General features: G+C 38.8%; 1 protein-coding gene across 4 annotated transcripts in view; it reads left to right on the top strand.

Moving 5' to 3' along the window:
- The window catches only part of CNTNAP5 (contactin associated protein family member 5), a 253,693-nt gene that overhangs the window by 95,279 nt on the left and 134,472 nt on the right, over positions 1 to 23,942 (top strand). For all 4 annotated transcript variants that reach the window (XR_014947890.1, XR_014947889.1, XM_085552291.1 and 1 more), the window contains exons 4-7: positions 10,798 to 10,945; positions 18,251 to 18,454; positions 19,827 to 20,011; positions 23,271 to 23,414. Coding sequence is in view for 2 of the 4 variants with exons in the window: in XM_085552291.1 (XP_085408417.1) it covers positions 10,798 to 10,945; positions 18,251 to 18,454; positions 19,827 to 20,011; positions 23,271 to 23,414 (681 nt within the window). In the remaining 2 variants the exon portion in view is untranslated. The remainder of the gene's footprint in view (positions 1 to 10,797; positions 10,946 to 18,250; positions 18,455 to 19,826; positions 20,012 to 23,270; positions 23,415 to 23,942) is intronic.

Here is a 23,942-nt window from a genome sequence, read left to right as displayed (position 1 = left end):
CGAACACCAAAATATGGAGATTATTGGTCTTATATCTCCCATCAACTGCTCCTTGGGGGTGCATAATAAAACCTTAAGAATAAGTCAAAACATAAGATTCCTTTGTAAAAACCCATAAAAATATATTCAAATAACATATTTCTGCTTGATTGTTTAGTATCTCTTTCTCTGAATGAATTTGAGGCAGAAATATTCCTTTGAAATAATGAATATATTCAGGGAAATTAGGGCACTGTGAAAGTAGTTGTTCTCTTCAGCAGCATGAATATCGATGGAGCTACTAAAGCTTCATAAACATAATGTAATTTGTAAAGATGGTCAACCATGCAGGAATGGAAAGAAACTAATGGACTTATGGTCAAAACTGTACTTGGTTTTCTGTAACTTTATAGTTACAATTCTAGGTTCTGACTAGTCAGTTTCTTCATAAATTTTCCCTTTGACAAACTACCTGTGTCAGTAGCTTTTTTTTTCCTTTTTTTTTTTCCCCAAGGGAAAAGAACATTTTAAGTGACTTTTTTTTTCAAAGAGAAAGCTTGAAATCAAATTACTTTTTTATTGTTGTTTATTTTTTCAAAATTGTTCTATTCAGTACAGTTGTTGGAAAATAAGCCCATGAGTAAATATTCCAGATACAAAAGTAGCTTTTTATTGGAGCCCAAAATTTCCTATGAGATATCACCAACTCCTACTAAGAAAGTTTCTTGATCATCTTCACTGAGGAAGGAGTAGAGTAGAGGTTGAGCTCTTTTGATTGTCAGTAAATACCCCCGAGGCACTGAATAATTAAGAATCTCCATATAACCATCTGCATCTAAACACACTATTTGTTGTTTTTTTTTTCATTTCTATCATATTTTTTTTTCTATATTGATCTCTTCATCAGTTCTCTAAAATTTAGCAGTAGGTTTGATGCTTAATATATAGACAAATTTAAAAGTATTATGAAAAAATACTGTCAGAAATATGAAGAAAACCAGAGGTGCCAGGTCCACGCGTTGTCTGTGAATGTCATTTGTTTAGTTTTTAAGTGCTAATAAATGTGGATAATATTTCTCCAATCTCCTATTATGTTTTTTTCTCCTTTCTTATTTCTTTTTTAAACCCAGTGTTGTATCATAATTCAGACGTAATTTTTTCAGGCTGAAAAGTCGTGCTTTGTCCAAAGGCACTTCATACTGTTGATGCCATTGCTAACTTTGTTTTCATTTCTTTTTTTTTTTTTTTTCTCTTCCCAATTCTAGAATGCCTTTCTTTGTTTTTTTTTTTCTTCCTTTAGATTGAGGGATAAAACAGTGTTTCCAAGTTGCAATCACATAATTATTCAATATGTAAAAATATACTGATACTTCCTGGTTTGGTTTCTCTATTTTTTTCCTATATGTTCCTTATAAACTCAGTGGGTTTTTTTGCCACATCTTTTTTTTTTTTTTTTTTTTTTTTTTTTTTTTTTTTTGTAGTTGTACATTGCAGATCTTGCTGTTAAGGATATAAAACTCAAAGGTTTCTCTAAGGTGTTTCTCCTTGTTAAAAGAAAAAGAATGCAGTTCATTTTGAAGGTCTTATGGGATGTCCAGTAGAAAGCACTCCTGTCTGTATATTTACAGATAACTGTTGCATAGAAAATCCTCTAGTTGCAAGAAATAAATTCCAAATTCCTTCCCATATATTAAGCAACACAGTGACTGCGCTCACTTTGAAATATGTTTTCAATATGTCCTGAAATTTCCAATTCACCAAGCAGTTCCTCTCCTCTTTCCATTTACAAAAATAAAAGTTATGGAGCAGTTTTTATTTATGGCCTATTCTGATCTTGGACCTGCCTAATGCATCATGACTTGATTTAATGCACTGCCATAACAACAGTTACGGGCTTTTTGCGTATGCTGGCAAAATTTACGCTTCAGAGTCAGAATGTCAGGCTACCTCCTCCTTAGATCACTAACATAAAGTTCCTTTTTATGAGCTGCAGCTGAGAGAATGTCATGATCTTCAGATCCTGTTGCTGAGGATTTTTGGTGTGGTTCACCTAATAAAATGTGCGGTTGAAACTTAATGAGCAAACGTATTTGAAAGATATTGTACAGATGCCCACAGAGATATTGCAAAAGCTCATCTTATTCTATTTCAGGAGGAAGTGAAGTGGTTTCTTTAAGTTGCTTTTGTGTCCTAGAGATTAATTTAATGTGTTCATTGATGGACCCCAATGTGAAACTGAAATAATAAGTCTCAAATGTAGGATTCTACAAGCATTACATTAATGGCTTTCTAGGAGGAAGCTATGTCAATTAGATTTAACTCTCCTGTGGTGAGGAAGTAGCCTATCTAATTCACCTTGCCAAAACTACCGTCAGTGTACATGAACATGGTTTTGCTACTGTGAAGGATGTTGTAATGATTTATTCCAGCACAGGATGCAACTCATGATCTACTGACACAGCAGAATTTACAGTTTAATGAAGCTTAGTTAAAAATCTAGAGAAATACATGTGCAGAAGTCTGTGTTTTTCTTAATTTGCAACTATATGGCGTTTTTTCAAGTTGAGCATAATAAGCATTAGCAACGGTTGCTGTTGCTAATATTATTAACCTTACATTTGTTTACTTTGTTTATGATGATGACGGTCCTTAGAGGAGCTTATGAGTAACAGCACGTCGAGGTCAATTACAGTGCCCTTTTGAGATTTTAACTCTTGTTGTCTTGGCGGAGATATGAACTTTTTCCTATTAAAATATGGTAGTGTATGCCTGAAATATATGTATGCACATACATTTCAATGCAATTTAAAGCATTGGAGAAAAATGAAGGCTACTTATTTGTTATTTTCCACAGGATATTACTTATCCAAATGAAACTGCCGTCAAACTCTGTAACAGAGCATAATGTAGGATAATGAAGCTCAATATTCATCTGAGGTCAGTGTTGCATGCAATAACTAACACCTCTCTGGTGTCATCTTGTTGGATCTGCCTTGCAAATTACAACCAGAGAAATACCATGCTTCTATTTAAATGCACTTTGTTGAAGCGAAGTACAGAGAAGGTGCCCAGGGTTCCCCAACATTGCTAGATATAAACATATTCACTGCATTGTTAATCCTACTAATTTAATACAAACCATGAAGGTCTTCATGAGATTTATGCAGAAGAACAGCTGAAATCTGTGATTAATGTTGGCAGTGGAAAGAGCAGTTTCAGTCTGTTGGCTAAGGTTAATCTAGTCGAGGTATTGGGGGAATATTTATCCTTTGCTGTGATATAGCTTAAAATGCTAACTATATGTGGGATTTCCTTTAAAATAAAGTGCAGTAGGCTGAGCAGAGACAGGAATTAGCTGCTGATTTTTAGCTTAGACTTGTAATTTAAGTGTTTAATTTTGCTGCTTCTCACTTTTATTGTTATTAATTTATGTAGTAGTGATCATAATAATAACAGCAATAATTGTTTCACCTCCATTTGCTCTAAAGACAGAGATAATACTAAAAACTGAAGCAGGGGATCAATTCTCCCATCACTGAAATTCACCTGTTGGTGAGATACAATATCACATTTCTTGACAAAAAATGCCTCAGTAGGGTAAGAAAATTGTGCTTAGTGCTGAAGAAGGGCAGACTATTCAGCTTCAAGTTGGATGTGTTATTTGGGCTACGTCTGCAGGAGTAAACAGGAATGTGAAGAAACAGTATTTTAACCTGGAAGTCAATTGATTTAACTCAGAATGATCACTGTTCCCAGCTGCCTTTTGGAAATGGTCTGTGGCTGATTGACACCAAGAAAATCTATACCGCGTCAGATGGAAACTCTTAAATAGCATGAATAATTATATCAAATACCTGGATCCCTGCCTTTCTCTGTTTTGTTTACTAAGTTACTTACAAAAACAAAGAACATCACCAACAGTGGAAAAAAGACTATATAGTACATAGATTTTATTTTGGTACTTAAACAGTATGAGTCGTTAAACATGGCTTTAAAATCATACTGCACATTCCAGCCTAGAAATCCAACATCTTGTCAGGTACTGCTGACTATAAGGAGAATGAAACAAATTAGAATTTTCTGGGGGTCAGTGAAAGCAAAAGCAAGGAATGAGAATCCACAAAAGTTCTGCATTGTTTTGTTTCATTTTCTTTTATCTAAGTGGAAATGTTTTATTATCCTGAAGGAACCTAAGAAGCTGCATGTTTTTAATGTCACTATCACTAAACGGGTGTTTTCTGTATTGATACAGACCTCGTGGGGGGGGGGGGGGGGGGGGGGGGGGAGGAAGATAGATTATACTAATGAGTATAGTAATAGTTTTAATTTTTGTTAACAGTTTTAATAATGTATCTTAATTAGAAAATCTGTGAACAGTTCTGTTCATTCTACAAGGATAACAAACAGCATCCTTAATATAAGTATGGTTTGTTCTGGGCAGTTATCAGAGACTAATGATACTGTTATTTGTTCCTGTATTTGGAAAGTAACTAACCAGAGAGGAAGTTCCCCAGCGTAATGGGGCAGATCGGAGGCATACAGCCTTCCCACTTCTGGTAGGATGAAGAAGTATGAACTTTATTGTATTTTCTCTTCCCCAGACCACTGTCATTTCCTCAGCTATTCTTTTATGGGAGGATAGCTTTGACAGGTGTCCCTTATTTTTTCCCATGTGTTCCTCCCCAATACCAACTCAGACAGTGTGCCTGGGGATATTGCTTCTGAGGTCCTTGTCAAAGGTGAGTGTTTTAAGGAGAAAAAGAGAGGTGCTGTTAGGAAAGAAGAAAGGAAAATGTAAGCAGAATGTAGACAATTCTTTATGAAGATGTGATAGGCTTTAGTCTGGAGTCATGAGCCTTGTTTGTCATTTAGACCATGGTGCATTAGCAGGATAGAGGGGCGTGAAGTATATAGAGATCCGCACCTTCCGACTCCTGCTCTGGCCTCCAGCCTCAGGACAGGCTGGCAGATGGTTCTCTTGGGCTCAGTCTGAAACCTTAAACCAATGAAAAAAGCTTCTACTGACTTTGCAAAATAGGCAAATTTGTCCTTCCATTTTAGAGATCTTGTTAGGTTCTCTGAAAGAAATGTGTCTCTTTCTTTAGAAAGAAAAGATTGAATAAAACAAATAGATTCATATTGCATGTGCCAGATGTGTGCTTTGTAGTTGATTGCAGGTCTCCTGGGCCAAGCAACCACCTCTGTTGTCCTTTGCTTTTCCCCATGGCATGGCCCTGCTAATAGCAAAATAATTTTTTATAGCTGAGGGAGAACAGCTCCCTGGGGCCAGATCTTGCTGTGAGCCCCATTCCAGAGGACTGCTTTAACTTGCTTTCCAAATTAGTGTCGAGCTTTTAGTGGCTCCCAGCCTGGACACAGGGTGATTGAGACAATAGGAAAGCCATTTCAGTGCGTCTTTATCATGATTGATATAGGTATTAACAGTTCTGGCTTGATGGGCAGGGCTTTTTCCATTACATTAGCAAAGCAACATTTTTCACTGCTGAAATGTAAGGTATGTAGAAAAGGTAAAATATACATCTTGACTTTGAATATAATATTTTTTACTTTCAAGTTATCTTTTTTTTCTTACATCTGTGTCTATGCTTGTAAGGGGCTAAGCTGTAAAAATGAAAGTTTTCAGTCTTGCCGAAACCAATGGTTGATTTCATTGTGCAGTAGAAACTGAATGGAATTCTTAATTCTAATTGCCATAAAAAGTGACGTTAGCTACCACAAACCCATCCGTACCCTAGGTGTTGCTAGCAGGCACTGATTTGGTATAATTGTTCCATGAAAATAGTAGCATCACATTAAAATCAACTGCTGAGTTTCCATATGGTGTATTGTGGCTTTTTTTTTTTTTTTTTTTTGTCCTTGTCATTGTACAGTTCAGTCTTTTCCCATGCATACAGGTAGAGCTGAACAACTGTTGCATAACCTGGTTTCAGGTTCTGCAAAAAACTGGATTTAATTCCTGTATTCAGCAGTACTGCAGTTACATCCCAGGTAACGCTGATTTGAGCAGAACTGAAATGCTGTTGCCTCTTGCAAAGATGAAAGTTATCTGTGACTCTGAGCTGATTTCAGAGTAGAATATGTAGAAAGCAAGGTGATGTTTTCTCCTTCCTACTTCAGATTTCCTTGTTTTTTTCTTGGAAACTTCTGTTTTCGTGTACAAATATTAAAGGAAGTCTTGCAAGGAATAGAATACAGAATGTTCTGTATCTCAGTGATAATGCCTTCCAGGTTGTGATCTTTCCCAATGTAGAAAGAAACTTTAAAGGGGAGAATGGCATTGTTTTACTTTGTGTTTCAGTTCTGGGATTTATGACAAGCTTGGCTGCTTTTTTTTCCCCACTTTGTTTCCTTCACTAAACTGCTGGATATCTTGAATTAAGTGCACTCCTGTCCGTATTTCTTTAGACAGGGGAGGAATCATACTGTGATTTCATGGGTGAGATTTGAAAGTGGAGTGCTCTTTTCTGTTCTTGTATTCTCTTTCAGTGAAGACTGAAATGTTGTAAATTGCCAGCATCTGTGTTATGTGCCCTCTGCACATTCCTAATCTATTTTTTTTTTTTTTTCCCTCAGTTCTGTTCATCAGAGTGTTTTTGGCAGAAATGAGAATACTCAATGCATCCTAAAATTAGCTTCCCTAGAAAGTAGTTAAACTCAGGTCTGCCTGATCACCATTCAGGGCTGATTGTGCCTATGTTGCTGCTCGCATATGGATTTTGAACCCATCCATTTCCTGTCTAACAAAGTGGGAGACCAAAATATATTCAGCAGTCATTATGGAAGCCACCTTCTGCAGGTCTGTAAATAAGGTGCTGTTTGGTGTGCAGAGTTTGTGTGCAGGGAGACTGAGATAAAGTCCAGAGTCTGATGCTATCTTTTGTATTGATTGGGCTTTCATGAGCAGAAAAATTTCTTGCACCATAGTTCCACATGTCTGGCTTCACTTGAAGACAAGTCTGTGAGAGTTTGGTCAAAGTGCAATCTAAAGTTGAGCACATCATATTCTTGACTGATATGATCTGGTCTAGATCTGAATTAATATATCAAGTAGAGAAATAGGCAAGGTTATTAAACAACTGTTGCATTTCATCAGAGTTGCATGACATTTTCCTGAGGTGCCCTTAAACAGCTTATGGGATCCCTTTGAATGGAAATGTTGTATAAAAAAAAATTACAAATTCATTTGCTTTGTGTCTGTTTTTCCTATGGGAGTTGCACATCTACATTCCTGAAGTTACCAGAGATTTTTAGACAACATCATCTTTTGAAATCTTCATTTTTTGCAGGTATTTTTATTCCTAATATGAAACTAAATTGGAATTCTCTTTTATTCCCCTTCAATATAATTCATGAAGCAAGCAATGGCCTGGCCAGACCCTGCTCCAAACCACAGCATCTGTTCCTATGTCACCTCTTCATGCAAGTGGGACCTGCCTCTGCTGGCTCATAAAAAAAACACCTAAAATATTACTGTGGTGCCACAGTCTGTGTCACTGTGGGGCACCATGCAGCAGACGCCATGAAACAAGCTTGGTCCAAGGTGAAGCCCAGCTCATGGCAAGCTGTTAACCTTACAGCTGCTAGGGCTGGGGAAGGGGCTACACTGTGCATTCAGGAAGCTGGTAGCGAATATTTGGTGCTAATGGGGTCTTTTGATTTGTATTCCTCATGTTATTTCAGGAGCAGAGTAATCCAGGTAAATACTCAGTCTGCTGACGTTACAGGGCTTTTGAGAAACTGCAGATTTCAGTGTTACGTTCCCTCTCAGAGCATCTGCATCATTTGGGAAATGCCATATGAGTGCTTTGTTTCCTGTGCGTGTTTGCCATTTTTCTCCTGTCAGCAACAGGTTGTAATAGAGCCAGTTTCTCAAGAAGAAGTATTTCTGTCATTCTTACTCATAAGTTTACTGTTAGTCAATATTTGGACCACCGGGGCTAAGAAATCTGGTGCTGCATCCTTGTTTCATCTTCTTTAATGGATGGATCATTTCCCTGTCAGCTGTGGATCTGAGTTTTCAAGTGACTATCTGAGGCAATTGGTGCTATTCAATCAATGGTCTCCAGCCCACAGGTGGTCCACAAAACACCGGAAAGTGATCAGTAGAGCAGTGGGAATTGAAAGTGAAAATCAAAGCAATCCTGAAGGCATGCACAGCAATGCCCTGTGGTTAGCCACAAGCAGTGCTGTGCTGGCTGCATGCAAGACTATGTCAAAGGTGCAGGTTGATGGGTGACTGGATTATTTATATTTTTTCCCCTAAGCTTCACTAAGAAACCTGAGAAACACTTCTGTAAAAGTTACCTTGGTTTTATGACTGGTTTGTTTTTAGCATTTCAGCTTCAGTGTGAGGATGGCACTTATGGAGCTGCACATCAGATTGGGCTCTATGTTGGAGTCCTGATGTTGGCTACTCTGGCTCTTCCTTGAATGTGTTATGAAGGAAATAACTTGGCATGGATGCCTGTGAGCTAGGCCTATGGGGGGAGGGGGGGGGGGCAACTTTTATGAGTTGCATCTAGTTGTCTGGTTTGGATGAATTTTGGGGAAAAAAAAGAAAAGTCATTAGGAGGATGCTAGGAAGATGTCAATAGTTTGGGGTAGTCGTTACCTGTGTCTGATTCTCCAGTGATCATAAGGGCCCACTGAACACCATTAAGTGTGCGCATCAGCAGGCTACAGTCCCACTGGCTTCATGAGCAGAAACGTGTGCACTGTTCAGGGTGCAGACACGTGCACAGATCACCTAGCTACTATTACTTAGATATTTCCAGAGGTGTGATCTGGGAGCATGGGCTCCCAGAATGTTTCTTTTTCATATAGATCAGAAAATGACTACTTTGTGGCCTGTGTTGCAATGTGCTCTACTGATAGCTCTGTGTATTAGAGTATTATGAGAAGAAATCACAGAGTCTGAAATTGTTTCACAGTATTGCTGTATTGAGATGTACTTTTTCTTTTGTCTCTTAATTTTCACCTCTCACTTGCATTCTAGTTATTACATTTTCAACTTTTTTCCACAACTGGGAGGACTCAAAAAGTTTTGCTTCAACTTTTTTGTGTTTTTTTTTTATTTTCCTTTTTTTTTTTTCCTATGAAAGATGAAATTTTTACATAATCACAGGATTTCAGGCGATGAGCTTTCTAAACACACAAACAACACTCCCCTTCAACCACCTTGTATATCCACGAGTGTCTTAATAAAAATCTGAGTGCTGCCACAGCTCCGACTGTGAGACTTATTTTCTGTTGACAGTTTCATTACTGAGAAGAACAAGTTCATTTCACTTGAAATATACAGAAAAAAACCCTCTAAAATTATCTCTGTTGGAATTTGAATTGGGCTCCCATACAGAAAGCAGCAAGCCCCGAACATCTTGAAGTGCTACTTGTGGCACTCCTCAAAATGTATCTGTTGGTTGCCTAACTGTCATTTGTGGCTAACAATGAATGAAGTACTCCCATCCAGAGGGTTTTAATTATACATCGGTTGTTCTGAAAGTAATGCCTCATTTATTTGCATGGAGACTGCAATGGATACAAAGTGCACAAAAACACAATTTGAAAGCACAAATTCTCAACTACAAAACACTGTTTTTCAACATAGTCACCACCCATCAGCTTCACAGTTTCACCAGTGATGAACAAGAGGCTGCAATTCGTGGTGTGAAAGCTGAGCAGGCTGTTTAGAATGTGGCTTGTCTTTTAATATCATTGTCACTGCTGGAATACATCACCCACTTCCTCACTGTGCTGTATCCACTGTTTGGTTTCCATAAATGTTTGAGTATTGATGAATGTCATTTGGAACCATTTGTTCCACGTGGAGGAGTTCAGTGACCTCTCTTTGCTTCACATGTGCTTCCATGTCAGGCACCATTTTGCCAGACTGACCCTCTGCTGCCATCTGTCATGCAGCAACAACATGTAACAGAATATTGGTGGAAAGGTTCAACCTTTACTGCCATATCGCCAACATCCACCTCTGATGTTGTGGTCCAATGTAATAAAATAGGAGGCATTACTTTTGGAGCATCTCTCAGATAATATGGCTGAATCTGAAAGAGATTTGTCAACCATCAGCAACCTGTAACTGTCTAATCCTTGTCAAAAATGAGATCCGGTGTATAGAAAGTTCAGAATAAGAGATGGAAGATGGCTTGGGAGGCAATTGGGATTAGGTAGCAGAATTATGTACCTTTTTCAGCCTCATAAGCTCCCAATAGAGAGCTTATGTTTAGTAGAACATAAACACCTTGAAATAGAAGTTTTATTCCATTTCTAATAACATTTGTGGGGAAAAGTGAGTATTTGTGTTTGAATAAATAATTAAATGGAAAAATTCCTTTTCTTGAGTGTTAATTCTGAGTAGGGCCATTAATTCTGACTTGCAGTTGCAGGCAATTAATCTAACAGGTAAGTTTTGGTAACCAAGTACTAAGCTGTGCCCTGTCCCTCACTGTACTGAAGGGACTGTGAGTACATTAGAGGCTGGTGGAGAATTGTGAGGAATATCCTGAGCTTGGGGAAATAGTGCAATATCTTGTATAATGCCCCCTTCCACAACTTGATTTTGCAGCATCCTACATGTCCCCCACCCCCATCTAGTCCTGCTGAGGCACTTTGTGTGCTCTTGTGTCCTTCTTCACTGTCTGCAAAAGACACACTCGGAAGAAAACTTAGCAATGAGTTTAAATAATTCTAAGTGATTTTTGGGAATAAAAATCTCAAAATTGTTTACATCCTTGCTTTCAAGTTCAATGTTAAATGTCTCACCAAGGTTCTCTGTCCTTCCAGGTTTTCACAGGGAACAGCAATGCTGACAGTGTGGTTCACCACAAACTCCCACACTCCATGAAAGCTCGCTTCTTGCGCTTCGTCCCTCTGAAGTGGAATGCTGGTGGTCACATAGGGCTGAGAGTGGAGGTCTTCGGCTGTTCCTATAGTAAGTGGCTAAGTCTTAACTCACATTTTCTTAAATGCTGTGTTTGTGCTGTCAATCCAGCAAGGAATGAGTTAAAATGCAATATGGACTATTTAACTGTGATTTCCAGTTTTCAGTAGTAGTGCTTGTCTTTCTGTGCAGGGATGTACTCCCATCTAGCTCTGCTGGTAGAACTTTGTCAGAGCTGAACAAAGCTGTGTGCTGCTATGAAACCTCGTGCTTCACCTCCTGCTTCTATGGAGGTTTGTGTGTGGCTTTATTTAGAAATGTCACTGCCATCTCCTTGAGGGTGTTTTTTGTTATGTGATGATTTATTTATATTTTCTTAGGGCAGGTTATTTAGTTGTTGGGGAAAGTGCTGAGCTTGTACAGCTAGTGTTTCTGTTTGAGACTGATGATTTTATAACTCGAGAGGAAAGAGAACTTACTGCTGATTTACTGTATTTGTATGGTACTTTTCTTCCAAGACATGGTGATGACCTTCTAAGACACCATCTGCAGCACGTTGTCATGGGAGCAGTTTGTAAACACTGTTACTTCCAGGCACTTCAGCCACGTAATTATCTCTGGGTGGTGCAAATGTATGACCTACGACTATGCAAGTGTATGAAAGAAAAGAAAAAGGCCCAGCGTTGCCCTCAGGTGCAAAATGCAAACAAGTCCCCAAGTGAGGAAACACAAGTCCAGTATTTGTTCCTTAGGTGGCTGTGGGTTTGTTTCTGATGTGGTTAGATATGGCTTTGTAGTGCACAGAGACTTCTGGAGACAGGCAAGCTTTGACTCGGGAGTTCAGAGGATTAATGGCTATTTGGCCAGTAAATTTGACGTGATGTGGAACAGCTTACCATTATGTGACACTACTGTAATTCTACCTCTGCCCATTTAGATGAAGTCCTCATCTGCTGCTCATATGCGCAGAAAAGGAGTTGTAAGAAAAAGTGGAAGAGCTGTCTGGGAGGCTTTTTGAATTTGCCTGTGCAGGATGAGGAGCAGTTGTCTTAAAAGTTGTGGTTGACATGATTGGTTCGAACAGTGCGTATACTCCGATCTTAAAACCAATGCACATGGTTTCACCTTAAGGTCCTCATTATCATCTGTGTGTAGATCCGAAAGCCTCATTCAGCTTTTTTTAGATGCTGTCTCCCCACCTACTTTGATACTTAGACATTATAAACTATTCATTACATAGTGACCTGCAATGTCCTGTTCTGGACAGACTGCTGCTTACGTAATATATCTTTTTTCAGCCACACCAGTAAACTGGGAAACTGAAACTTATGTATAGATCAAAACAAACTGCCCTTGATGTCATCATTCCAAAACAACTACCTTATCTGTTCTGAAGGAGCTTTCTTCCATTACAATAACCAAATCTCTGCCATGAAGGCTGTAGTCCAAGCAGTCTTGCAGCAGATGAAACTAGACCTGAAACTTGAAATTTTTTCAGCTGAAAGCATATTGGTGTTACTCTGTGTGAAATGCTATATGGGTACTGCATCCATGTCAGACTGTGGTTGCGTCTTCTATGATACGAAGAAGACTTCAGAGTGACTTGCTGGCTGGGTTTCTTTATGCTGATAGCATCTAAGTCTTCATCCTCATCCTGTACCCTGCAGTTAACAGGGAATAAAAATGGTTGCGGAGAATTAAGGTATGAGGTTGAAGTGAGACAGAAAAGAAATAAAGGGATTCATAAAAGTTTTACAGGGTGTTGAAATATTCATTCCATTTATATAAATGTGCCATTCAGATTTCTATCTGGCAAATTGTGTATGCCAAGCAATTTCTGTCTACAAGTTTTGCTTATATAGCTTCACGGTTTTGCCTACTCTTAAAGCTAGGCACTCTAGCACTGTACAAAGATGTATGATCATTTATAAAATGTCATCTTTACTGTTAAACTGATGGAATGTCTACAGCAGATCCTGAGCTGGTGAACACCTACGTAAATGTGTTTTGTATTGCTTGACAGCATACGGGCTCATCCACTGTGTTCAGTTCTGGGACAGGAAATGCAATAATAACTTGGAAAATAAATTAAATTAAAAGAAATGACAAAAAAGCCCACTAGACAGTGTGGTCACAAACCAGGAAGAAAATGGAGCTTAAGGGAGAACAAATAGACCAAATGTATAGCAGGTCTAAGAGATGAACCTTCATGCACGTGTCTGTGTTTATGAAAGAAGGGATATGAGGCTGGGAGTAGAAACAGCGTTATTATCACCTTCAAGTACCAAAAGCTTAAACTGATATAAGTTCATCAATAAGAATCTAGTTCCTGTTGATGCCCAGTCCTCTCTATGCTGTTGGAATGCTTGAAAGGCTTCAACGTGTAAACATACCCAGTGTATTTGTTATTAAGTTCACCGAGATCGAAGAAAATATTTTCATAGGCATTTTTGTTTTGGATCCAGATGTGAAACATGAGAAAAAAAAGGAATCATGAATGTAGAACACAGTTGAGCCTGATCCTGCGCAAATATACACATTCAGATACTGAGTTGCACTGGTAGCAGGTTAAAATTCAGATGATGCTGGAACTTAGGCTGTCTATTCCACCTTCCAAGCAACTTCTGCACCTAGTGTATGGTACCTGATCTGAAAATGGAATTGCATTATATTGATATCCTGGGCAGAGAATTGGAAAAGCAATGATTTACAGGCAAGCTGGAGGTCCTTTTTGTGCAAGTGACAGCATGACTTAAACAAAATTTTGAGGATGCTGACAGCTTAGGCCATCTGAATTTAATGAGCTACCTCACATCTGTTAAAAGTCTTGGGACTACTGCCAAATATGCAGCTGAGCACCTCAGTAGCACACCAAGGAGTGCAAAATAGCCTGTGGCCCTTCGTATGGTCTCTAATCACGTCAGCTCCTTTGTAACCTTGTATACTCAAACATAAGATGGCAGCTGTAGGAAGATTTTGTGGTTTTGCTGCTGCTTAAGCATTTTTTGTGATGGCAGATCTCAGAAAATGCGACACCCTTGTGCCTGTGTAACGCTCTGACCTCTCATTTTTGAAGCGTGACTGTCCTCTGCTGAAAAGGTCCCAGAAAAACAACCTTGTGCTAACTTTAGGCAAATGCAGCTCTCAGTGTTGACTATTTAGAAGGGGGAAGATGGAAGACAGCAGGCCTTGTTGGTCTCCAAGATCTCTGCCAGGACACAGTAACAAATAAAAAAATATTGAAGAGTCATATCAGAGATTAAGTATAATATGCACAGGGTGCCAAAGTGGCTAACTTACCATGTGTCTGCAATATGCTGCTGCGTGGCACTCACTGTAGTTTATTACTCCTGATGTAGGTCATTTATTGTTATGAATTTCTCCCAAACAGTCTTTTGACAAAATGTAAGTGCTTTCTTTCTTTCAATTTCTTCTTGTTTCTTCCCTTTTCTTCCCTTCCACTCTCTCTAACTGGCTACCAGTTGATACTGTTAATTTGGAACATACAAACATACATTTACCATCAAAGCTGTATCAAGCAGATGACTATCTTGACCTTATCATATATGGATCAAGGTGCCTTAGGGAAAAGAAACACACATATGGTTGTCAGATAACATGGAATTCACAGAGGACATGTGCATAATGCTGTTTTCTTTCTCAGACAAACAATATATTTCAATTAAATATAATTGCATTTACTTGGAATTCCTGAAAAAAATTCTACCTTACTTCCTCAAAATATATACAGAAGTAGGAATAAGGTGATCTCAGAATGTATACAGTGATGCTTTCTGTTCAGAAAACAGAATGTATGATGTGTTAAATGGAGAGGTGTGTGTATGCTCTCACTGGCAATTTTCAGCAAGGACTCCAGAAGCAGCGTGATTGTAACAGATAACTGGAGCTGCCACAGAGGTGGTGTTCAGACAAATGGCAAACCAATTGTTTGGATGCTGGAGGGAATGGGTCTATCTTTATACTTGGGAATAGTCTTGTTAGCTTAGCACAGGGGAAAAAAATCTGCTGACACAATTGCTCTTAAAGAATAAGATTTATAGCTGCATTGAAGATGCTGATCCTGCTCTGTAACTAGTTAAAGGCCCAAAATGCATCAGCAGGATCAGGGTATGTTCAGTTAACAGGCTGGGAAATCACAGGAGAGACAATGATAGGGTCTGAGATAGGGTATCTTCTGCCTTTGAGAGATGAATTTTCATTTGCAGTTCAGCTCTCTGATTTCTCATCTTTTGCTCTCATTGCTTCAGGGAATACAATCTGATATTGTGTTCTCGATGAAATGATACTTTTGCTTGATCTTTTTTTTTTTCCTTTTGTCTCTTTCTGTTTGCCACCCCTTTGCCTTCTTCCATCCTCTCCTTTGTCTTCCAATGAGACAAAAAAAAAAAAAAAAAAAGCCAAATTCTGTGTGAGAGACATTAACCCAGCCTAAGACAAATGCCCAAAGGAGTACTCACCAAGAGACAGAGAGATCTGTGATAGAAACAAAGCTGCTTAGTAGTGGAACAGTCACCTTTGAGGTGCTCATCCAAGTTCTTCCCTTGGGATACACGACTGAGAGAACTGTGGAGCAGGAGGTTTGCTTGCTTTAGATGTCCTGAAGCCAGCAAAGCCTGGCCAGCCAGGAGGGACATCTGTTTGTATGGAGAGCAGAGTTCCTGCCTCCCATGCAGAGCCAAGGCTTCTGGTCAGTGATACAGGTGCAAGAGTAGGAGTTTTTGTATCAAATTGCAGCTGTTCTTAGGAGGATATTTTCATATTGAGAAATAACTTTGCTGAGTAATTAGTTACTTTTCTCCAAAATTGTTAGTAGGAGAATCTTTGTAAGAAAAAAAAATGTGCATATTCTCTTCTGCCACCTTGTCCATTCCTGCAAAAAACCAACCCAACCCAAAACAAACCATTGCTCTTGATTTTAAGAGATAAAAATGAAAGTACCATTAAACCCCAAGGAGTTGAATAACTCTCAAAGGAGCTTAAAAGACTAAAATCAACATCTTTAATCACAATTGTCATAGAGTTATCTAGATCAATCTGTGTCCATGACAGGGGGACAGTAGGCCCGTGGGCCCCCCAGCCCCCACCATATTGGAAGGGAAAAGGGAAAGGGGTAGGGAGATGGGAGCTGGGCTCAAGGAAACAAACAGAGCAGTGGCAACGATCTAAAGAGGAAAAACTTATTTTACTAACAACGATATTGAAATGCAAAATAATACAGTATAATATAATCTAATTGAAATTGATGCTAATAAATCAAGTGAAATAAGAGAGAGAAGGCACGACTGTTTGGAAACACACCCACATCCGCTGCCAGGCAGTGAGAGAGAGAGAGGGAGGGTCACTTCTGTGATGTATTTCTGACCGTGATGTCCTCTGGGATGTGTAGTTCTTCTCTGTGCTCCACATGATGTTATGATGTGAAATACCAATAGCAAAAATTATTATACCCTGGCAACAATACAATTGCTGATCTGGAAGTTTTGATTGCTTTACATGTGGACCTTTAAGTTATTTTTTAAAGAAAATGGAAAACTGGATGCCTTAGATTATCAGTAAAAGGTGGTTTGCAAACAAAGATAGCCTTTACTCTTTTTTTTTTGTTACTGCAAAGATATTCTGTCTTTATACACGTATCCCAGTAGTTTTGTAGCATGGAAATTCTTGTTCAGATTTCTTTCTTCCAGTGTTTTTTAATATTTTTCTTAACAATGAAAAAACTCATTTATAGAATCTACATATTTATAATTTACAATTAGATCCTTTATTCATAATTTGTGCCAAATTAGATTTGGGTGGAACTTAGAATTGAATTATTTAGATTGCTCAGAAAGGAATGCTTCCTATTTATTTCCATGGAGACTGCAGTGAATACAAAGAGCACAATTACGCTATTTGAGAGAGCAAATTCTCAGTTACGAAACACTGTTGTAGATATCTTTCAGCATAGTCACAACCATTAGCTATGCATTTTCATCGATGGTGATCAAGAGACTGCATGCCATCCTTGTAAAAATGTGCACTAGCAGAGGTGACCCAGTGTTTTACAGATGCTGTAACAGCATCATTGCTAGGAACATGTTGGTCATGCAGTCCAATTTTCACTTTGCTAACATATCCACTATTTGGTCTCCATAAATGTTCAGCAAGATTCAGTGAATGGCAGTGGATGCCATTTTGGAGGAATTTAGTGACACATTTTTGTTTCATATGCATTTCTGTGTCAGACAGCATTCGATCAGACTGACCTTCTGCTGTTGTCTGTTGTGCAGCAATAAGTTGTAGTAAGAATCTAAGGGGGAAGGTTCAACCTCTTCTGACAGACCACCAACATCCATCTCCGATGTTGTGGAACAGTTTAATAAAATAGGAGGCATTACTTTTGAAGCAGTCCTTGTATGCAGTCACATAGAATAGAATCATAAGGTTGCATTCTATGATTCACAGTTTACTATGTTGCCTAATTTAAAAGTACCTCAAACTTTCTGATTATATATGGAGAAAAAGAAAAAGAAAATTTCCAAAAATGTATTTTATTTAAAATACTGTTTTGTCATAGAATAAGATAATTGCATTTTTCTGTGCTGAAAGAAATATTTATTGGAATTGAAGGGCTGATAGCTTGTTTCCCATCATTGTGATCAGGTTTTAGAGGCTGACTGAAGAGGAAAGTATGTTTTTAAATAGGATTTTCAAAGGTGTGTAATCAGTTTAGATGCTCAGTTCCCATGAAATCCCTTCAAAAGTTTTTTGAATTGATATTTGAGCAGCTCTGCCAGTCTGCTCAATTTGCATGCAGAAACATGGTTGATAAATGTCCATTACAAGCAGGCAGCCAACCTTAGAGGCTAAGATGGAGCTTATTTGGATGCAAAGGTAGATGCAGATATGGCCAACATGCAAAAACATCTCACCAGGCATTTGTGAAGCTACAAAATCTGGAGTGAGAGCTCAGGTAATTCAAAGTAATGAATAATATCCTGGGTGTGTTTAAGAGACAAAACAAACATGACAAGAAATGCTCTGGAGATGTGAATGTAAAGGAAGGTTTGTTTTTAAAAAGTCAAGTGACAAACCTTACATGAAAAGGAGGAGGAAAGGTGCTAAGTACTTCTGTCTTTATTCACTGTGTTTCCTTTCTCCAGAACAGAGCAAGAGGGATTATAAATTGATGAAATGCGGTGTGGCTCCAGGGTTGCACAGCTGCTATGTGTGTCCTGTGGATTTACACTTCTGAGAATACCAAGCTCCAAGCAGTAATTGAAACAATCCTGAAATGTTATGATCCCTCTCCTGATGCTGTCTCTTCTCTTCATTTTGTCATCTTCTTTCCTCCAGAGTCAGATATTGCAGACTTCGATGGCAGAAGTTCCCTCCTCTACAGGTTCAATCAGAAGCTTATGAGCACATTCAAGGATGTGGTTTCCTTGAAGTTCAAGAGCATGCAGGAGGATGGAGTCTTATTCCATGGAGAAGGACAACGTGGAGACTATATTACCCTGGAACTGCAGAAAGGGAAGCTCTCCTTGCACATCAACCTGGGTGAGGGCAATTAAGCTTGCTGGTTTACATATTACTCTAATAGGGATTGTCTTAGTTTGCTTTTTTTTGGTTGCGTTGAGCACAGTCGAGAAACTTCAGATCAGTAGTGATTCTGTGACTTGAGGTTCAAAGGGTTTATTATCTTATTTTTTTTCTGTTCTGTAATCAAAACTTTGCAGAGAATACAGAAATGAAATGAAATCTTGATAAAAATATTGTGTACTTGAATATTGCATTGTTTCTAGGTACAGTTGCAGTTGAGCACTGTGAATATCTGGAAGACTATCACCATGTGATCATGTTGGATTGCAGGGGCAGATGAAAGACTAGATTAGTTCCTCTTTGTAGAAAAGTGCTTGCTTTTTCCTGGTGAATACACTAAAGCACTTTGATGATGTTAGGTGCTACTCTAAGTAAGAGCAATCAATCTCTATCCTCTAGCCTTATTGCAAAATCTTCATTAGCTTCAGTTGTCAGAGAACCATGGCTATTGCCTCAGCAGTCCTTGCTGACTCACATTTCTCATACTGATTTGTCCTCAGCTCCCAAATGCTTCATGCTGGGATAAAAATAAGATATAGTTAAATATATTCTTACTTCTTCCTCAGGAAAGGTTCTGTGAATATGTCATCTCAGATAAGAGTTATTTTCTTTCAGCAGTAGCCCCAAACCTACAGATTTTAGCCAGTCCCTATGCTCTCTGTGCATTCATATGCCCCAGACAAAGATTTTGATGTGTGCTCTTCAATGTACTTGCATCTTGACTGACAGTTTTGGAGCTTGTCTTCTTTCTGTTCTGCTGGGATATAAAAAAAGGACACACACTCCTTTTCAGACCCTCTGTTGTAAGTGTTTAGATATACAGCCAGCCAGAATACAGAAGGTGCTACACATCACTGAGGTTAGAGCCTAAATATTTTTATGATTCTTGATCTAAACTTGTGGAGATCTAGAATGGGTTTAATGATGTTTTTGAGCTAAATGAAACCCTTGCATTCATGTTGCTTCACTGATCTGTGATTTTATTGCTATTTTTTCCTCCAAAAACAGTCAGATGCAATATTCTCATTAAAATATGAGAAAAACACGTAGTTGCAACTGAAACATCAGGAGTAGTTATTTCATATGAATAGGCGGCAGATTTTACTGTTACACAAAGGGAGCTTTTAAGATACCAAGGAAAGAAATGTGTGTGTACATGCAGGTATTAATGAGAGACCCAAATTACCTAAGGGAAGCTTTATGAAAGGTCTGTTTCTAGACAGGGATGAAGTTTGCTTTTAGTAGCACATGAGTTCATATTGAGCCCTAATTCTTCAGATAAGGGTGTTGAGGTAACTCTGGTGTCTTACGCCTGTTTCTGCCTCTCCAGGGGACTCCAACCTGCACTTTACTAACAGCCACACATCCATCACCCTGGGCAGCCTCCTGGATGACCAGCACTGGCACTCAGTTCTCATAGAGCGCTTCAACAAGCAGGTGAACTTCACAGTGGACAAGCATACTCAGCATTTTCGAACGAAGGGGGACTCAGATCACTTAGATATTGATTACGAGGTGCGTGAAACCCTATTGATGAAAATCTGGGAGATGAGGCTGAACTAGTGTAAAATGAACGTGTCAGAAAATATCCGCTCAACAAAGCTGTTTCTTTCTAGCAGAGATTTCTTCTTTATTTAATGTTTCCTTCCCAGAAAGTTCCTTTAGCAAGCATAAAGTACAGTAGTGCAATTCTACATGTGAAAGTCTTTGCCAAAAGACCAGTTATTTACTAATACATACTGGCTTATGATTATATTAAAATTATGTGAGAATTTGATCTAAATCTATATACTCAGATGGTGGAGATCTGGGTTCTCCAGGGAGCACTCTTATATGCAGAAAGAGGTTCTGTGACGCCATCTCCAATATTATTTTAATGAGACCACTGAGCCTTCTTCCTGCATCTGATTGCCATGACTAGGGGTATCCCAGATCTGCGCTGTGCTTATCCAACTACCACCTTCCTCAAATGATTCTGTGCAGAGATGAGCAGGTAGAGACTACCCCCTTCCATGTAAAAGTGGAAGGCCCTGGCAAAAGTGATTAAAAAACTGGCTGTGACTTAGGTCCCTTTTCACATGTACGGGTGTGATTCTGAGCATCCTTCCTTCCAGTCAAACTTGGTCTGGTGTACTCCTCCATGATGAGGCCAAAGTGTGGCAGAGTGCAGCAATTCAGTGCTTATGGCTCAGAGTGAAAAATAACTAGAAAATGAAAAACGGCAACACTCTTATATCATCATATCTATATGCAAGGCAGTTCTTCATCTGTTCTTTCCACTTATACGCACCTACTTGCAAATTATACATGTTCATTTTTATCCCCATGTGCTTGTCTACCAAGTTTTGCTAGCCTGCAAGGCATGAGGTCATGCTTGCACAGTCAGAGCCATCACCCTGTCTGGATGCGCTGAGCTGTCATGGTTCATTTCTCCAAGACCAGAAGCTTCCTCTCTGCACTTTGAATTCATTTCTCTAGAAAGGATCAATTCCCAGTGCATGTTAGTGACAAATACGGATGGCTCGGCAGTGGCAGGTGCCTGCTCTCTCTGCTCCTCTCATGTTCCAGCTGAATTTCTTCTCCTTGCATTTCACAAAGAAGGGTGAGGAAAGTGGTACCCATCTCTGTTAAAAGTTCTTCTGAGCACATTTGATAAGGGAAGTAGAAAAATGTTCCTAACCATTGGGCACTAGGATTCTGTAACAGCTACAGACAGCACTAATCAGAGTCAAAGTATCTACTTTTAAGTTTAGGAAGACCAAACAATTGAGTCATCAGCTTTCATAATTCCAAAATCATAAAATTCTTGCTTTCTGCTACAAGATTGATGCCAGCTAGGGAAAACCCAGGCTCCAATGTAATTTGCAGAACATTTTTCCAGATGTTCTGAGATGGGAGGCACAGTGAAGATCTTCAGCAGAAGTAAATCAGCATGTCAGCACTGACCTCTGTGGCACTCAGTCCTGGCCCCTGGTGTTCAGTATTTTATACAACTTGTTTTCTTCTATTTGCACTGAAATGGTCTTTCAATTGAACATGACACCAATATATTCTGATGAAAGTTTATTTCAGCGCACTTTGGGAATTAAAGGCCTTACCGAGGGTAATAAACCCATTAGTTTGGTAATTAAAATTATTACCAATCACAATGAAAACAGTTTTCCTTATAATGCACCAGTATAATTAATATTGATTTTTCTTCTGGTTTTGAAACCCAATGCAGAGTCCCTGAACAGGAGACAGAAAGAACAGAGCATGAAAGAAGGAAAGTCTGGTGCTTTAAGGAAGAACTAATGATTCTCACTGGGAAAAAAACCACTGCTACCACATAGGCCCTCAATAACAAACCTGCAAGTGATGTAAAGTAGCAGTCTGTTCACTCTTTATTTCTGCAAAATTATCAATTAATACAGCTGAGACGCATGTTCATTAAGGACTTGTTTTCAAAGAAGCGCTATCAAGGTTATCCAGGGAGATTTAATTTGCTTATGTATCTTGGCTTGCTAGATGGAGTGGGAAGAAAAATAACCCCCAAATTTCCCTTTACTTTTGTAATAATGAGCTGAGGCATTAGGAGTAGCAACAGAGCAATAAGGCTGACCAGCTTCCAGCAGCCATCAGCGTCTTTGGTGCCTCACAGCTTGGCTGTTCTATGATCGATGCAGCAGGGTTGCAGCACAGCTCCCAACATGCTAAAAACACTGAGAAGTGTGGGGGCTGCAGAATCCTCCCTTACATTGTATCATTCATGGAGCTGCTTCCTGCAAAGGGAAAATGAGGGGGGGAAAAAAAGAGAAAGAAAAACAAAAAAATTACAGGTATAGCCAGTAATATTTTGAAAAAAAAAAAAAAATAAAATAAAATAAAATAAAAGAGCTAGTTAGAAATGAGCTGTGCATCTGGAAAATGGAAATATGCTTTAACAGAAGTTTTAGTCTTGGAGTTGGTGCTGTGTTAAAGAGCAACATTCTGAGTGATGCCCAGTTTAGCAGAGGAAGTCCAATTGCGTTTGTTATATGAATGATCACAATTATGGATTCACAAATACTGCGGATAATTATTTTTAATTTTCTTTAGGAACCTAACAGGATCATACTCCAAGGATTTTGAAAGCTTTATTGTCTTGGTTTCTCCGTCCTCTGTAAAGTTTTAGCCCTCCTAAAGTGATCAGTTGTCATCTGTGTAATACTAACATATACCAGTACTTAGAAAATCTTAACTTTTGTTTTAACTTTTAAATGTGTAGCCTGCAGTACTTTTCCATTACACTGCTCACTCTTGAAAACATTTGCAAAAGATGCACATGGGGTAGTTTGTGAGTATGACACTTTCCTCCTCTGGCTGAAGCCAGAACTGTTCAAATACTTGGTGGATGGAAAGGTGCGACTCCAGCTCACAGGTGCTTCCATTTCTCAGTGGAAAGTTTATTTCTCCATTGCTCAGTGTTTCCTGGTTGCTGTGCTTTGCTGCTCAGTCTCCTTGTCAGAGGGCCACGGTTTGGAGACTGAGTGTTCCTGGTAGAGGGCTGCTTGATGAAGTGGAGCATAATGGCACATGAAAGCCTTTTGCAAATGAGAGAGCTCTCTGTGACAACAGTGTTTCTCAAACAGCTGCAATGGTACCCTGTCTGTAATTCCCATGCTGGGCAGCATGTGGTCTACTCTGTGTTCAGATGTTATGCTGTAAATGTGATTTGTCTCTGAGATGATAACCCAATTGGCTATATGGAGCTTTGGAGTGGTAACTTAAATGTTGCTCTTGTTCTTTCCAAAAGCTCAGCTTTGGAGGCATTCCTGTCCCAGGGAAACCAGGAACCTTTCAGAGGAAAAACTTCCATGGCTGCATTGAGAACCTTTATTACAATGGAGTCAATATAATTGACCTGGCAAAAAGGCGCAAACCTCAGATCTATACTGTGGTAAGAGACAATGATGTTTGCTTTCCTTCTTACTTCCCTGGTGTTGGTGCTGCTGGCTGAATTGAATGAATGGCTCAGATTCTATCTAAAGTTCAGATTTAGGTAGGTATAGCATATTTAGTTTGTTAAAATGGTATTACTGATCAGTTACCACTGACCGCTGTGGTGGGACATATGAAAAGATACGTGTGTAAATTAATGAGTTTCTCTGACTTTCCAAGTATACTAGAATTCGTTTGGAGAAACTGTTTACTTCCTTCTTCAAGATGAAAATATATCTTTCTGAGGGCATGAGAGGTAACAGTTTTTTTTCTCTGAGTTAGTCAGATAAAATCTTATTTTCTGAGCCATTCTCCATCCCTATTGTTGTGTACACTAGAAGCAAAGTTTTATTCTGCTGTTTCATTTGATATTATAGAGACAAATTATTGTTTTTCTTACTATGAAAAATGTTTTCCTTTGCACCGACTGTTATAGTCAACTGATTATGGTTCTGAAAACCATTCACCTGTTTCTAATGTCTCTAAA

The sequence above is a fragment of the Coturnix japonica genome, chromosome 7, assembly GCF_054131305.1.
Source record: "Coturnix japonica strain WE chromosome 7, WE-NBRP24, whole genome shotgun sequence".
NCBI lineage: Eukaryota > Metazoa > Chordata > Aves > Galliformes > Phasianidae > Coturnix > Coturnix japonica.
This window is presented reverse-complemented; position numbering and strand designations above follow the sequence as displayed.